The 15,879-nt window shown below is 38.1% G+C and overlaps 1 protein-coding gene across 3 annotated transcripts in view; it reads left to right on the top strand.

Annotated features, from left to right (window-relative positions):
* The window catches only part of LOC101662850 (SRY-box transcription factor 5), a 234,923-nt gene that overhangs the window by 175,748 nt on the left and 43,296 nt on the right, over positions 1-15,879 (top strand). For all 3 annotated transcript variants that reach the window (XM_004700182.3, XM_045288472.1, XM_045288471.1), the window contains one exon: positions 9,860-10,037. In XM_004700182.3, coding sequence (XP_004700239.2) covers positions 9,860-10,037 — 178 coding nt within the window. The remainder of the gene's footprint in view (positions 1-9,859; positions 10,038-15,879) is intronic.

Below are 15,879 nucleotides of genomic sequence, written 5' to 3'. Positions count from 1 at the left end.
GGTTGAAGGGTTGGGGAGACCACAGTTCAATTTACAACACCCTTGTAATCCTTTTTTTTTTCAACACACACACACACACACACATTTATTCTTCCCCCAAATTCTTTGTCCTAGACAATTCAGCCCTTTTCAAGTCTCCAAATGTATACCAGTTGGCTATCATTAGACATTAAATAGTCAGGCTTAGTTTACCCGAGAATTGAGGACACATTTCCATTAGAATATGGATGTGTACTATGTGAATTGAGTATCAGAAAGGAGGTATCTGACTTAATTAATGGAAATTAATATTAAATGACCCATATACCGTTATTCCTGCTATTTTCTCTCTTCCATCCACCAGAATGGCTATCTGAAGACAATCTACATGCCTATAACCAGACCAAGCTTTTAAGAGGATGAAAAAAAATAAAAAACCTAAAAAAAAAATCACTTTTATTTTTTAAAGGATTTTTTCTTTGTATTTTTAAGTCTTATAGGGGACCTTCTAAAGTGTTTGCTTTTGCATATTTTGTTTCAAGATCATCAACTTATTCTTTTAATGTTTTCAGGAGTGGTGTTTTTGTTTTTCCAGAATTATACTCTACCATACCTCCATGATATACTTAAATCTCTTCTTTATGTGGTCTCAATGAGCCATAGATGTAGTTGTAAATATTTGATCAATGCATTTCCTCTTTTCTGAGAGTTTATTTTAAATATAATAGGTTAACAGAGTTATATTGCCTTATATTCTCCTGTTTCTTGTCTTTTCTTTTGTTAGTTCATTCCTTCAGTTGACAGTTTTTTCATTCTTGATTTTTTTTCTCACCTAATTTCAAACAGAAGCAACAGCAATGTGACTGACAAAGCCTTTGGATTATGACTTTAAGACAGATCAGGTGGTGGTGCAAGAAAACCTTATAGTCTTTCCATGGAGTGAGCAACTTGGTCTTTTTCTAAAGCACTTTGTAAAAGCCTTTGGAGACTCACATTTTAGAGGTTAATAAGGAGGACTGGTATGATTATTAACATCAATTTTTACTGCTCTATGCTTCCTTTTAGCCTCTTGGGAGAAAAACTGCTAATGATTTTAAAAGATAATAGCAATCATCCAGTTGTAATGAACACCATACGACAAAATAACCCCTATTATTAGGAAGTAGAAGTTGTCTGGGCACCAGAGGTTAAACAAAGTCGAGTATGAAATATCCTGTTTTATGCTGGCTCGTGTTATAATTGCTCTCTTCGAGGTATTATTTTCAACACTTGTGCTCCTCCCAATCTTCCTCTTTTCAAGTATAGGTGGAAACACTTTACTCTGCAAAATTTCTAGGAGTTGTTTTCATCTGATCTTGTGAGCTCAACTTCTCACGTGGCATTCTTCTAATTGAGTACATAGAAATGCCATTTATGTGCTTCATCATTAGAACATGGGCCGCAGAGAAGAATAGGGGTGAGAGAGTGGATCTCAACTGGAAGTCTCTAAAGCAAAATTAGAGATGCTCGAATGACTAGAAGGAGAAGAGTAGCAAGGAAAGGGAAAAGCAAGTGGTCCTGGCTCTACAAAGTATTCCCATTAACGGGAGATTCTAGGAAGCCATGCAAGCATTATTGTTAAAGAGTAGGAAATTCAGTATTTTCCAGAAGATCAAAACTATGTCTTACTTACCAACAGCACACATACACAAAAAAAGGTGTGAAGTCATAGACGAAATGACTGCCTATTGGCTGGACCTCCTTTGTACAGGCTAGAGTATTTATCAGTGCTTGCTGCGCTGTGGGGTGGAGGAGGGAAACCTCACTGCCATGTAGGATGCTGACTCATAGGCCAGGGTAGAGCCCCATGTGGGTTTCTGGGACTGTAACTCTTTACATGAATAGAAGGAGCAGCTGGTGGTTTCTAACTACTGACCTTGCAGTTAGCAGCCTAACACTTAACCTATATGCTAAGGACTCCTTGTTCTTCACAAAGGCACCCAGAACATAGTAGCTTTAAACAATAAACATTTCTCTCATATCATTTGGGGATCAGGAATCAGGCCCCAGGATCGGATTGGCTCAGATTCTCTCAAGAGGTGGCAGTTAGTTGCAGTCTTGATTTGGTGCTGGATCATCTGTCTCCAAGTGGGCTCACTCATATGCCCGTCAGTTGTGGTTGTTGGCGGGAGACCTCAGTTCCTTGACTAAGGGCTCTTTCCATACGCCTGTTGGCATATCCTTGCAACATGGCAACGTACTGACTTGCCAAGTGTCCTGGCTCTCAACTGAGAGTGAGTTTTCTCCCCCAAGAAACATGTCTAAAGACATGTTGAGCATCTCTGGTTGTGTAGTGGTTACTTGTTGTGCTGCTAACCTAAAGTTCAGCTGTTTGAAACAACTTGGGGCTGTGAAAACTAGGATGAAACTTTTGCTACCAGTACTCAGTGGTTAGAAGTCTGGGGTGCTGCTAACTTTCCTGCAGTCACATTAAAGAGCTACCCACAGCAAAGGACTGTATCTAGCCCAAATGTTCAGTGGTGCTTTGGTTGAGAAGCTCAGTCCCAAGGCAAGCAATCCAAGAAAACCAAACACTAAACCAAGAGTCATTCTGACTCAGAAGCCCTACAAAAAGAAGGTAGAAGTGCCCCCTGTGAGGTTCTGAGACTGTAACTCTTTACAGGAGTAGAAAGCCCCATCTTTCTCCAACAGGACGTTTGGTGATGTTAAACTGCTGAACTTGAAGTTAGCAGCCTAGCTCATAACCAGCACACCACAAGGCCTCCAGTTGGAATTAGAGCAAGGTATAAATCATCATGTCTTTATTGACCTTGCATCAGAAGCTAAACTCCTATTGGTTATAGAGATCAGCTCTAGTCAAGGTGAGAGGGGACTGCACATGTGCAAAGCACAAATAACAGGAAGCAAGAAATATTATGGATTATCTTGGAAGCTGGTTGTCACAGGAGTCTGTGTATAGAAAGGATGGCATTAGCTCAAAGCAAAATTTTAGAATTAAAACAATAAATGTTTCCAAAATATGGCAGGTATTCAAGAGCCATATACTTAATTTTATTTGTTTATGAACATATATATTTGTATGTTTGTGTGTATGTAATTTATAAAATCAAAATCAGAAAACACTGCGTAAGTATTGAGAGAGTGGGAAGAGAAGGCATTTGAAACAAATTAAATCATAGTGTATAAATAGCTTTAAATTAATTAAGGACCAGTGATTTAAATGTAAGAGCAATGTGTACCCCCAGCTATACTACTGGCATCCAGTTGTAAAAGTTGTAGGTATAACTTAAACAAGAGTGTAAAATGGTGAAATAAGGAAGCCAAATGAGAAGTTAGAATATATTACCTTCAGCTACCTACCTGAAGACATGAATTTAAATGGCAATCAAGCCTAATGGTAGCATTAACACAGCAAAAGCACACCTTTCAAAGAATTCCTGGAGCTTTTTCTGCCTGGTTAACAAGGTTTGTCGGAGTTATAAATCCAAAAGTAAGCATCCATTCCTGAAAGGGACTTCAGAATGATGCGCTTTGTAAAACAAACTTGATTTTTAGGGAAGGGGGAACCAACTGATTAAGTGTGGAGTTTGAATGGCCCGAGGAATAGGATTCCTAATCCTTCAGGGTCTGAGAAAACAATTTTATGATTGTTAAAGTGATACTTTTTAATATTATTCGTACTCTTACCTTTGCTTATCTAAGCTCATTAGCCTCTTTGATATTTCACGTTTTGGCTTTTATTGTCTTTCCTAGTAAGACAGCACTTAATTGTAGGAAGAAAAAAAACAACCACCCAGGTACTTAGTGTGACTATGAGAAGAGAATGGTGCTCCCCTGGTGAAGGGTGAGAGCAAAGGGAAGCAGGAGTCTGCGCACAAGCAAGGGAGGAGAGATGCAGCAGGCTGGCACGCTCACCATTCAGCCTGTCTTGTAGCTTCCCTACTGAAGCTGGTTCATTCACTGTGGCAGTGGTGGCAGCAGCAGCATTTACTTTCCAACACATTTCACCAAGACCCTTTCTCTTTCCCTTATGTTACTATTGCTTATTCCTCATGGTTTTCAAATTATTCACAGGAAGAAGCCTGAAATGAACTGATAACAATACACACATATCCACATATATATAATATATTTTAGGGTACCGGAGACTCCCAAATCTCAACTAAAAGGAAAGCATGTATTAAGTCTTAGACAAGATAAAGACAAAGACATCATCTGACTGAGGAGGCCATTCACAAAAAGGTCCAATGGCATCCAAGGGTTCGCCGGGATACAAAGCTTTAAATGGGACAAGAAAGGACAAAGGAAACTGTCACAGAAGCATGACTGGCAGCAGATCAGTACACCCTAGATACAGGGGGGACTACAGAACCAGGAATGGACCCATGCTTGGGACATGCATGTTAAGTTAGACAGAGGTTCTTCAAGATGGTTCCAGGGCCTTCCAACCATGGGCATGACTTCAGCGCATGACTCAGGGCTATGGGATCCCCAGCACGAAGCCCAGTGCAAAGACCCCCTTCAAAGTTCCTAAGAGAAACTTCCCCTTCCTGGACTAGCTAGAGAGGGAGTGGAAGAAATCCATTTTCCAGTGCACTCTGCCTGAGAGCAAGACTACTCACATCCAGGTCAATGGTTGTTGTGTGGTTCTGACTCATAGCTGTCCCATGTACAACAGAAGGAAGCATGGCCTGGTCCTGTGACATCCTCACAATTGTTGCTAGGTTGGAGCCCATTGTTACAGCTTTTGTGCCAATTCATCTTGTTGAGAGCCTTCCCCTCTTTCACTGGCCCTCTACTTTACCAAGCATGATGTCCTTCTCCAGGCTGCTGTCTCTCAACAACATGCCCAAGTGTGTGAGATGAAGTCTTGCCACGCACCCTTGCCTCTAAAAGGCACTCCACCCCAGGTCCACGGTCAGAAGAAATTCAATGGAGGTTTAGCTACCTGGAAACTGGGCAAATGGAGTTTGGGCTTTCACTGCCATCCATAAACCAAACTCACTGCCATCAAGTCTAATCCAACTCCTAGCACCCCTGAAGGACAGGTGGGACGTCCCCCGTGGGTTTCCAAGACTGTAACTGTTGAGTGTAGTAGAGACCCTCACCTTTTTTCAAAGAGCCGTCAATGGTTTTGATCTGCTGACTTTGAAGCTCAACCATTTCAGCACCAAATGTGGTGACCAGAATTTAAACTTTATATATATATATACACACACACACACAAACACACACATAAACGCATATATATGTATTTGTGTAAATAATATTCAAATCTTTATTCAATCACTTCATCACTACATGGCTGTTAAAGATCTAAAGTGCATTTTAAATAAAAATTTATTTTTAAATAATTAAAAATGTATGGATAAACTGTCCTTCAATAATTTCGTTTAAACACAATTCCATATATTTATATGTGAGATTTAAATAAAAAGAAATTGGACTTCTTTTTTCTAATTATCACTTACCTCACTAAATCAAAGTCTGAAAACCAGATACTGAATTGACTTATATCATCTGTAATACTAATCTGTACTAGCCTTTTATAAATAGTTGAAATGTCACCCAGTAATTAATAAAGAAATGATTGAATACACTTATAGTGGTTGTCTGTTGCCACTATAATGTTACAAATTTGTTAAATACAAAATATATTTTTAATAAGTCTCAAAATCAAACACATCATCTAATCAATTCTGAGTCACAGTGACCCTATAGGACAAGGTAGAACTGCCCTTGTGTATTTCCAAACCTGTCACTTTTTACTGGAGTAGAAAGTCCAGTTTTTCTTCCACAGAGCGGCTAGTGGTTTCAAACTGCTGGCCTTGAGGTTAGCAGCCCAATGGTTAACCACTATGCCACTATTGGACTCAGATACTCAATGGGCTGCTTAACCACCAGGTCTACAGTTTGAGTCCACCAGCTGCTCCATGGGAGAAAGACTGGACTCCGTGGTCGCACAAAGAGTTACAGTCTCAGAAGCCCACAGGAGCAGTGCTACCCTGTCCAATGGGGTTACTAGGGTTTGGCATCACTGGATGGCAATGAATTTGGTTTGGGTTTTTTCTGCTTCCATAAAAACTGCCAGCTTCAAAAACCTAAAGGAGCAGTTCTACTCGGACCTCTTGGGTTAATATGAATCCGAATTATCTCAATGGCAGTAAGTTTGTGTTTTCCCTTGGTGGCTGTTTTGGCAAATATGTGAGGAAGTAAAATCTTGAGACAACAGTGATGTGGTGTGAAATAGGTCACAAATGAGATGAGCATGATAAAATGATCCAAGTGAAGATACATTTCTTCCTTTGAAGAATATTATCATTCATATATCCTCAGTGGTATATCTTGTGTATCAAGGATCCTCATGCATATCAATCTCCATGTTGTGAAGAATAAGGAAACAGCACATAAACAAATAGATTTCTCTGTGCATCTGATACCATTATTTTCTAGTCAATCTACTTAATTTCCTTAGCAAAAAATAAAATGAAGGCTAAGGAAAGGGGATTTCTGAGGCTGGAAGCAAATCTTCCTGGAAGCAGATTGCCACGCTTTTTCCTGTGGAATAGTTGGTGGGTTCAAGCCGCTGGCCTTGCCATTCACAACCCACTGTGCCATGAATTAATTATAGCCTGCAATATAGTTCCAATACCGTGATTACCAACTGGTCTTAAGTGAGATGTTTGTGTTCAGACAAGTCATTGGTAGTTATAATAGGACATGCTTGAGCAATGTAAATATGCTTAGATTTTATTTGTTTGGTAGTCCATCCCAGCCAACTAGACTTAGCCAGTGCTTTATTTGGAGAAGTACTCGTCATAAATGTATTTGAAAAACGTGGATTTAGATGTACAAAGTATACTCTTAGCTCATCAGTAGGAACTATCTTATTTTCTTTCATATTCAACACAAACACTAGGAAATTTTTCACAAAGAATAGTCTAATTCACTAACTTTTTAGTATTAACAAAGGAGATTTTTAATGTAATACAGGGGAGAGAACATGGAAGCATGGAAACATCTCCCAAATGCTAGCAATGTAGGCCTTAACTTTGTAGCTGTGTCTAAGCAGCAAACATGTTTATTAATTTAATTCCCGTGTACTGAATTTCATGTGGATTATTATAGATCGACTTGAATGATTAGGTCTGAATTTCAGAAATGCTACTTCATAACTTCCTTTTTTAAATTGAAGACTGAATTTGTTAGAATGCTGTATAGTAAGGACAAAGACCTGGGTTCAAAAGCCAGCATTCTGGGTATCGCATTAGAACTTTCTGAGCTTCTGTTTCCTCCACGCGGTTAAACAACTACTTCACAGTCTTAAGGATTAAACAAATAACTGGAATTATTTACAATGTGCTCTATGGGAGCCCTGGTGTTGCAGGGTAACCCTGGGTAAGCATTGGATAGCTAACTACAAGGTCATTGGTTCAAACCAACTAGCCACTCTGCAAGATTGAAGATGTGGCTGTCTGGCCCTATAAGCATTTATATTGCCTCAGAAACTCTATCTAGGGTCCCTGTAAGTTGGAATTGACTAGATAACAGTGGGTCATCTTATATATTTGTTTATTTTGTCCTATAGGTGTAAGTCATTGCCTTTGACTAGTTAAAGTTGCTTACTTTAGCTTTCAATATGATTATGTAACCTTAAATGCTTACTTTGTATTACCTTCATATACAAGTTTGGAGCTACTTAAGAGCTACTTAAGAGTCATAAGTATTCCTGTGTATGTGAATGAAACAATTATAAAACATGTTATTTCCAGAATGTTCAATTACCAACATCATTTATCAGCTGAACAAATATAAAGTAAATTGCTTTCCATGCATGTTGCTATAAGAGTGCCATCTACAATGCTTTCTTGACCTTGAAAGTCACTTTGTTTGATGTGTAAATTATTCATTTATAATTTTTAATAAATATTTTATTTGTTAGAATAATGTGAGTCATGCTAAGCTTTTAAACAAATTTCTTCTGAATCGTGAAAATAAATAAAAACCTGGAAAAAAGCCTTACATCCAAACATTATTTCTTATGCTCGTAATTATCAGAATACTTGTTGGAAGAAGTCTGTTTGTATTTTATAGTTATGGTTTTTAAATATTCACCTAGGCAAATGAAAAATAATTAACATAAATTGGGACAGTATTTTTTTTGCTTAATACATGAATAATAATCATTTGGAGTACCACCTCATTAGTAAATTATTAAAACAACCAAACTGTGAAATAATATCATATAATAATTCAAAAATAGTTTTTCAGTTACCAGAATATGGATTTGAGTTCTTATTAATATACCATTTAGCCTGATAATACAACGAAAGAGAATGAAACAGTGATTTTGAGTGACATTGATATCAACTGTGGAACTGTCAACTTGTTATGTCTACAGCCTTGCACCTTCCGGCTTTTCATCAGCTGTGCTGCCTTGGATGAAGGAGAGTAGTAAGGTTCCAGAGGGCCTCTTTGTCTACATGATGCTCTGAATATCCCTTTGCAGCATGTGCCTCCAATCGTGCTAAGCCCTTAATATGAAGACACACACCCACACTCAGATCAATGGCCTCATCTGCATCAAACCACATTCACCCTCTGCACCCACTCACCTCTCACCTTCTGCTTTCTTCTGTGCTTTTTAACACCTTCTCTGATAACTCCAGGAATGGGTTCCTTCCTTTTTGCCTGCACAGGCAGGTGAAACAGCTATACATTTCATTTCTTTTACTCTACACAAAACTTTCTCAAGAGCCATGATGCTGCCAAAGGAATTTCTAGTAGTGTCCAGACAGAGGTCGGCAACGTCCCATGGAAGGGAGGAAACAGTTATACCTCTCTGTCGAGGGGAAAAGGTGCCTAGAAGAATGACAATTGCAAAGTATGTCGTCAATAAATGTCCTGCCTGACAGACAGGATGTCTAGGCAGAACTGCCAAGGAGAGCCTGAGTCCTTCCTTCTCTTGCCACCGAATCTGTTCTTGAATTTCTTTCTGCATTTGCATGTTTCCGTGTATTGTTAGTGGCATCTGGTATGTCACAATGAAATTTCAAAGATTAAGGCAATATTTATTACTTATGTCACCACCTTATAATGAAGAAGCCTTTTAGAGGTTATGATGCCTAATAAGTGATAGTTTTTGTGTGATGTTCCATTAAATTATATAAGGCAGCAGTGGTCAAACGTCAGCATGCACGTATCAGAATTACCTGTGAGTGCTTGTTTTAGAACAGGGGGTTCTGAATCCTACCTCCAGAGACCCGAGGTCCTACTCCCAGGAGCACAGTACGAGAAGCACTCCCTTGTACTAGCGTATAGAAAAGGGTAGAATAGAATTCAGTATCTCTGGGCGTTTGCTAACTGAGGCCCCTATGATGGCTGGCCAAGTCAATTAACAATTTCAAATGGAATGACCTAGAAAGAATCTTTCCCCTGGTGTTTTTAAATGCCAAAGTAAATTTAGCGAAAGTATAGATTGGCTTGAGGATCAACCCTGTTCTTTGGAGGTTAAAAAAATCTTCCTACATCATTCATTCTTTTATGGTAACAACATCTATCTCAAAATAAAAATGCATTGTACAATGTATAAAACTGCAAGACTCTTACTCATCACATCATTTATGTTTTGTTTTGCATTTTTCTGGATAGCTGAGTGCACATGAACATTCCTATATCCAACAACAACAAAAAAAGGGTTTTATAATGCATAGTTGGACGTGACAATATGTTGTTAGCAAACCCAAAACTGTGATGTTCTGGGTGAATGTTGATTGGTGGGTGCACTTGATGAAAGATGTCTGGGTGTATACCTGTGTTTTCCTAGGCCTTTTGGATCAGCCTTTCCTTATCACAGCTTATGTTCTAATGATCGTTGCAGGATGAAGTGGCACAGCCACTGAACCTATCAGCCAAACCCAAGACCTCTGATGGCAAATCACCCACATCACCCACCTCTCCCCATATGCCAGCTCTGAGACTAAACAGTGGGGCAGGCCCCCTCAAAGCCTCTGTCCCAGCAACCTTAGCTAGCCCTTCAGCCAGAGTTAGCACAATCGGTAAGTCCTGTTTCTTTTGTTGTTCTTCATTTTCTGTTTATGGCAATTGAATGAAATCGTCTTAAAATAGCAAAATACTCAGGGCTTGGGCTTTGGAAGAGAATTTCAGTCCAATGAACCTGTTAGATCTGGTTTAAAAATGCAAAAGATGTTTCAAACTCAAGTGTAAGCTACAGTGTCTCCATGAAAGTCTTAATTGTATTGTTTCGGTCTGTGTAGCTGATGTCCACCGATATATAAAAATGAGGTTTAAATGACTCATCACAATAACAGTTCCAGTTATGGAACCTATTCCACTTTTGTGGTGCATGCAAAGTGTATATGATTGTGAAATACCTTCTTCCTGACTCAGCAACCAGCCATCAGAATGTGATGTATTCACTGCCATTCTGCTTCACGCACACTTGAACCTATCGAAGTACTCCAAAAAGTACTGGGCTTCAGTTCTTCCTACTTGATGTTTAAGCAAGCAAACACTAGACAACATTTTTGTAAACTGACTTTAAAAATTGATGGCATGCATTTTAGCAATATGTAAATTAGACTGTAAAAGTTTCATTTACTCCAGCCTACATTTATTGATATGTTTATTATTTGCAAGGCACTGTGCTAAGCACACAGTTATAAAGAGACCAGCTTGCAATAATGGCAAGGGGCTTATAGATTAATTGGGGAAAATACATTTATCTAAAGTGTAAATCAACAATTTTAAGTTTAATTCCATTATGCAGATGTAGCCTTACAGTTATAGAGAGAAGAGCGTTGAATTCCATTCAGGAAAGATCAAGAGAGGATAAGTTAAAAATAGCCTAATTCTAAATGAGTCTTGGTGAATAGATACATTTTTAGGCATTTTAGGCTGTAAGGAAAAATAGAGTGAAACACCAGAATATTTTTTAGATTTGTGCAGTTTGACTGAAGTACAAAATGGTATTTGATGGAAAATAATGGGTAAAAAAATTGAAAGAGGCAACTGGAATCCAACCGTTGAGAGCCTTGAATAACCTCCTAAGGGATTTTGACTTTTTCTTTCAGCAGCAAGGTAATCAGGACTTTAAGGCAAGTTAACGTGAGGGAACCCATTGTTTTAATGTAGAGCTAACATATATGTAAAAGATATATATATATGTAAGAAGCACATGAGATAGAAAAAATGAGAAGGGAAAAGAGGCAATAAATTGAAGAGAATTTGTTAAATAAGAATTGAAATAACTCGAAAAAGAATAGATAGGATGAGAATCAAGTGGGTGACATGGAATCCCAGAATTCTGAATTTATTAAATCAGAAGAATTGTAACGCCATTAATTACGAAATGAAATAGATGTGGACAAAGTGATAAATATAAGAAATGAATACTTGTTGACAGTTGAAGTATAAGGAACCATTAAGGTGGAGATGTTCAAAAGAAAATTACAAATGTTAAGTCTGATGTGTCAAAGAAGTGCTGAAATTTTCAATATGGAATGTGTTCATTAATGAAACTCTAGAAGCTACGAGAGTGGGTATACCCAAAAAGACTGTAAGAGAAGAAGTGAAATAAAGAATCATAGATATCACCTATTGCAACAGTTATCAATCATTAAATAAGCAATGAACTCAAGTTTTGGCTGTGGAAAGCAAACATGTCTGCTTTTGTCAGGGTTAGGGTCAGGGTTAGAGTCAGGGTCTGATAGCGGAGCTGGGAAGTTCGTGTTTCTCCCATGGTCATAGCCATGTGGTGTCCGGCACTTTTACTAGGAGTTGAGGATCCACGTTCATAAAAAAACAAATTAAATAAATTAACTCACATGCCTGGCTTCAGAGACCTCAGTATCTTACTAATTTTTACCAGGAACACCTGCTTCTTGGCAGCTAGACCGATCTCTCTACAGAGCTCACTTTCCCGAAAGTGAAGGATACCAGGAGAACCAAGGGAAAAACACTTGCACCTTTTGCCCTCTGGTCTCCAAAATCACACACAATCAGTTTGTGATCACTCTGTTCATTATCACAGAATCATGAAGCCCCACTGAGCTCCAGGAGAGAAGAATTAGGCCCCAGCATCTAAAGAGAAAAGGATCAAAGAACCTACAGAAATATTTGTTAAAGTACCACACTTTATAAGGTGGAAAAACTCAAGGAAAATGAGCAATCATGAAGCGTTGGAAGAATAAAAGCAAAAGACAGAGAGCGTCATAGTAACCTGGAGGAGATGCGAAGTTCCACAGGGCTCGGGTGACTTACCTGTGTTCATTGCCTTCTTCAGGACAATGACAGAATGTGATGAATAAGGACAAGTCTTAGAATTTATCTCGAGTTACATTGACCCATACAGAGACATTTTATTAAAATGGCTGAGAGAGAATTCCAGTTGCAAAGATGTGAAGACTCGGAGGAAAGGAAGTACAGTTGAGGGTGTAGACCTGTAGTTTTGTAGATTTGGTGGCAAAGGGTAATTATGTTGATAAGGCAAATTGACTTCAGTGGAAAATCTTCTGTATACGTATCAATCACATAGGACGAGGAAGAAGAGTTGGAGAGGTGACTATCCATGAAGAGTACAAAAATAAAAAGTAGAGTAAACATGATGGAAAGATTATACTCAGCCAAGAGAAAACTCTCTTCTCTTTCGGAGACCAAAGGAAACGGAGAGGCAAAGAGTTATGGAGCAATTACAGGATGGACAGCAAAAGTGCTGAAAGGATGTTCTTTAACAATTTGATTTCTACCAAGTAAGCTTCAAGATGATTTGCTGAAAGGAGGTCAGTCTGAGACAATACAAAGTAGTCAGAAAAGAATGAGTGAAAACTGAAGTTTTGAGACGTTTGACAAAGACTTGGAATAAATGTGTGATTCTTCTTCACACGGTTTCGTTTTTGTGGTGGTCTCTGAGAAACTCGGCTTAGTATCCTATATGGGCACCAAGGTAAGATTAGGCTTGGGTGTTAAATACTGAAAAGGGCGAAAAGGTGTTTTAGTTGACCAAAAGTATTGACTTCTTTTTAAAAAGGTATTGATTTCTTTAATATATTTGAAGGCTCATACAGATCCCAGTGCTGGTATATGTGCCACTTTTGTAATGCTATTGGAACGAGAATACTTCACAGAATAACTAATGTTTGCATTTTATCATGTTTGTTTACTTTAGTATTCTCAAGGATGAAGCATGACAGAATGTATTTTAGAAAGCCAAGAATTTATTTAATGTCATTTATCTTCTGACCTATTTCCCTACTAAAACTTATCATATTTTCCCTGAAAAAGTCCCAGCACAGCATACACATCCCTCCTATTTTTCAAGGATTTGAGGCCATTACAATTTACTTTTCTCTTTTCAACAAATGCAGACGTTGAGAGCTGAAACCATAATGAGTAATAATGCAGTTGGATAAAAGCTGTGAGGATTAATGGTGTTGTAAAGGTCACCTCTGAAAGAAGAATTGATGTGTTATGCCATTAATAAACTACAGAAAACTGTAGACCAAAAGATAACACAGTTAAGTTATCTTTAATGACATGGGGCTCTTTGCCATATTCTGTTAGCTACAAATATGGAGAGTGAATTTTTGAGGTTGGTGACCAGTATTACACTGTATTCTATGAAAATGCTTTTGATATGGTACGCAAATGGTAGGCAGTGCCCAAGAAATGGAATCCGAAAAAGACATGAATAGTTCAGAAGAATAATGGATAATTTTAGAATCTTTTGACTACATGTTGTCTTTTCCTCATTGACCTTTTCCACCCATGTTGTACATATGTATAACACTTTTAACTTTTTTTCAAAGCATTTTTTAGACCTATTATTAGTCTGGCTATTCTACAATTAAAGACCCTTAACTCCATCAAACAGATCTACATATCATCTCGTGCAAACATTATTTTACAGACAAGGAACAGAGGCCTATAGAGGCTAATGCTCACCAGGGACTCTAAGTAAATGCCTGTCAGAGTGTGGATGGCTCTATAATGCTAGGCAGATATTTCCTTTGTTTTCATTTTAATACATGAAGAGTACAAATTTATACAAGCATAATAGACACGCAATGACCCAACCAGAGGGAGGGAAATATTTTCAAGTTCTTTAATTTAGTGTCTTCTTTCTAGCATAAGCTAATTGAAAATATAATAAAATGATGGAAAGTATTACTTGGAAGTTTTAATATGTTTTTAATAAGGAAAACTTTTTGTGAAGGTAGGTGATTGAGCAAGATATTATAGTAACTTCATAGAAAATCACTGCCTTGTCAGGTAATTAAGGGTCTCTCTAAGCAATTGCCTTTAATATTTAGCAAGCACTCTATAGTTTGTAAATTGTTTTATGGTTAGGTGTCTAAATAATTCTCATACACTCTCATAAATGAAGAAAATCTAAAATCAAAGTATATAGTGACCCTAGAGAACAGAGTAGAACTGCCCCACATGCTTAACAACTTTGCCACAGGACTTTGATTATATTTTAGTGTATCAAAATTTGGAAAATTATAAATGGCCATAAAAATATAAGGGAAAACAATTTATGGACAATAACCTGAAATACATATGTCCATATGTGTGTGGCTGAAACATATAATATAAAATAAATAAGTACTAAATAAGAATGTGTACTGTCCTAATAACTACTCAGTCCGTGCATTTTAATAGATGCCTGTGATAAAAATGCAGGCTTCTGTGCTAGGAAGACAGAAAGAATCAGTGAAATCGCAATGATAAAAGTAGATGCATAACTTCTTTTGTATTCCTGATTCATTGTCCACTTTTCACAGTTCATATGAGAGGACTGAGCACACCATGAATTAGACTAGGCAAGCCCTAGTCCTCAAAGTGACATTTCACTGTGACACGTTAAAGACGTTTTCTGCCGCAGATTGGCCCAATATGTCGGTGGATTTCTTGCACGCTGACTGCGGATCCAACTAAAATAGAATCCATGACAACTTCAAGCTTCTCTTCGCTCAGCATGGCATTGCTCATGGGTCCAGTGGTGAGGGTTTGGGTTTCCTTTAACAGGAGGGTTGTCCATCCTGAGGGCTGCAGTTTTCATCTTCATCTGCCCTCCTCGCTGTCACCGCTCAGCTGTGAGCCCTTTGCTTATCTCCAGTGTTCCTGAGCCATCCTCCAATACTGATGGTGTGCTCGTCTTCAGAGAGACAGCCCAGCCTCTTGGGTCATGTGCTCAAGTATGTACATATTGAATAACTACAGTGAGTCTATACTTAAAAGTAAAAGGCACATCTTTCCTGATTTTCAACCACCAAGTATCCTCTTGTTCTGTTTAAAAGACTGCCTCTTGATCTATGTACAAATTCCACTTGAACAAAAATAAGTATTCTGGAATACCTATTCTTTGCAATATTATCTATGATTTTTTAAGACCTATGCAGTCTAATACCATTGCCTGGTCGATAAAACACAAGTAAGCATCTTTCTGGTAGTCTGTATTTTATCTATTCAATGATATCCCTCATACTAGGTCATGTTATGACTGTGAATTGAATTCTCTGGTGGCTAGCTCCCTGTTGATGCACTAATACAATGGTTTTTGGTTTCCAGCAGCAAAATTTTATTTGTATCTAATATTACTGATATTTCCCCCTAAATGCTGCATTTCTATGGAGCATATTTCTTTGTAGTAGACGTAAATATGAATCTCTTTCAGTTGGTTGGGCAGGTAGCTCTCTTTCAATATCTTGGCATGTAGGAAAGAGGACTTCCAGTGCTGTATTCACTCTGGATTCTGCCCATTCCTGAAACGTAATCATTTTTTTCTGCATGTTCCTTCATTGTAGCTTAGGCATCATCCTTCAACAGCATCGGGTGATGAGCATATGCGAACTTTTAAAATGGTGAATATTGACCAGT

This window comes from Echinops telfairi, unplaced genomic scaffold (assembly GCF_000313985.2).
Source record: "Echinops telfairi isolate 266 unplaced genomic scaffold, ASM31398v2 ScPeMD7_21;HRSCAF=78, whole genome shotgun sequence".
NCBI lineage: Eukaryota > Metazoa > Chordata > Mammalia > Afrosoricida > Tenrecidae > Echinops > Echinops telfairi.
Note: the sequence above shows the minus strand (reverse complement) of the source record. Positions and strands in the feature narration are given on the sequence as shown.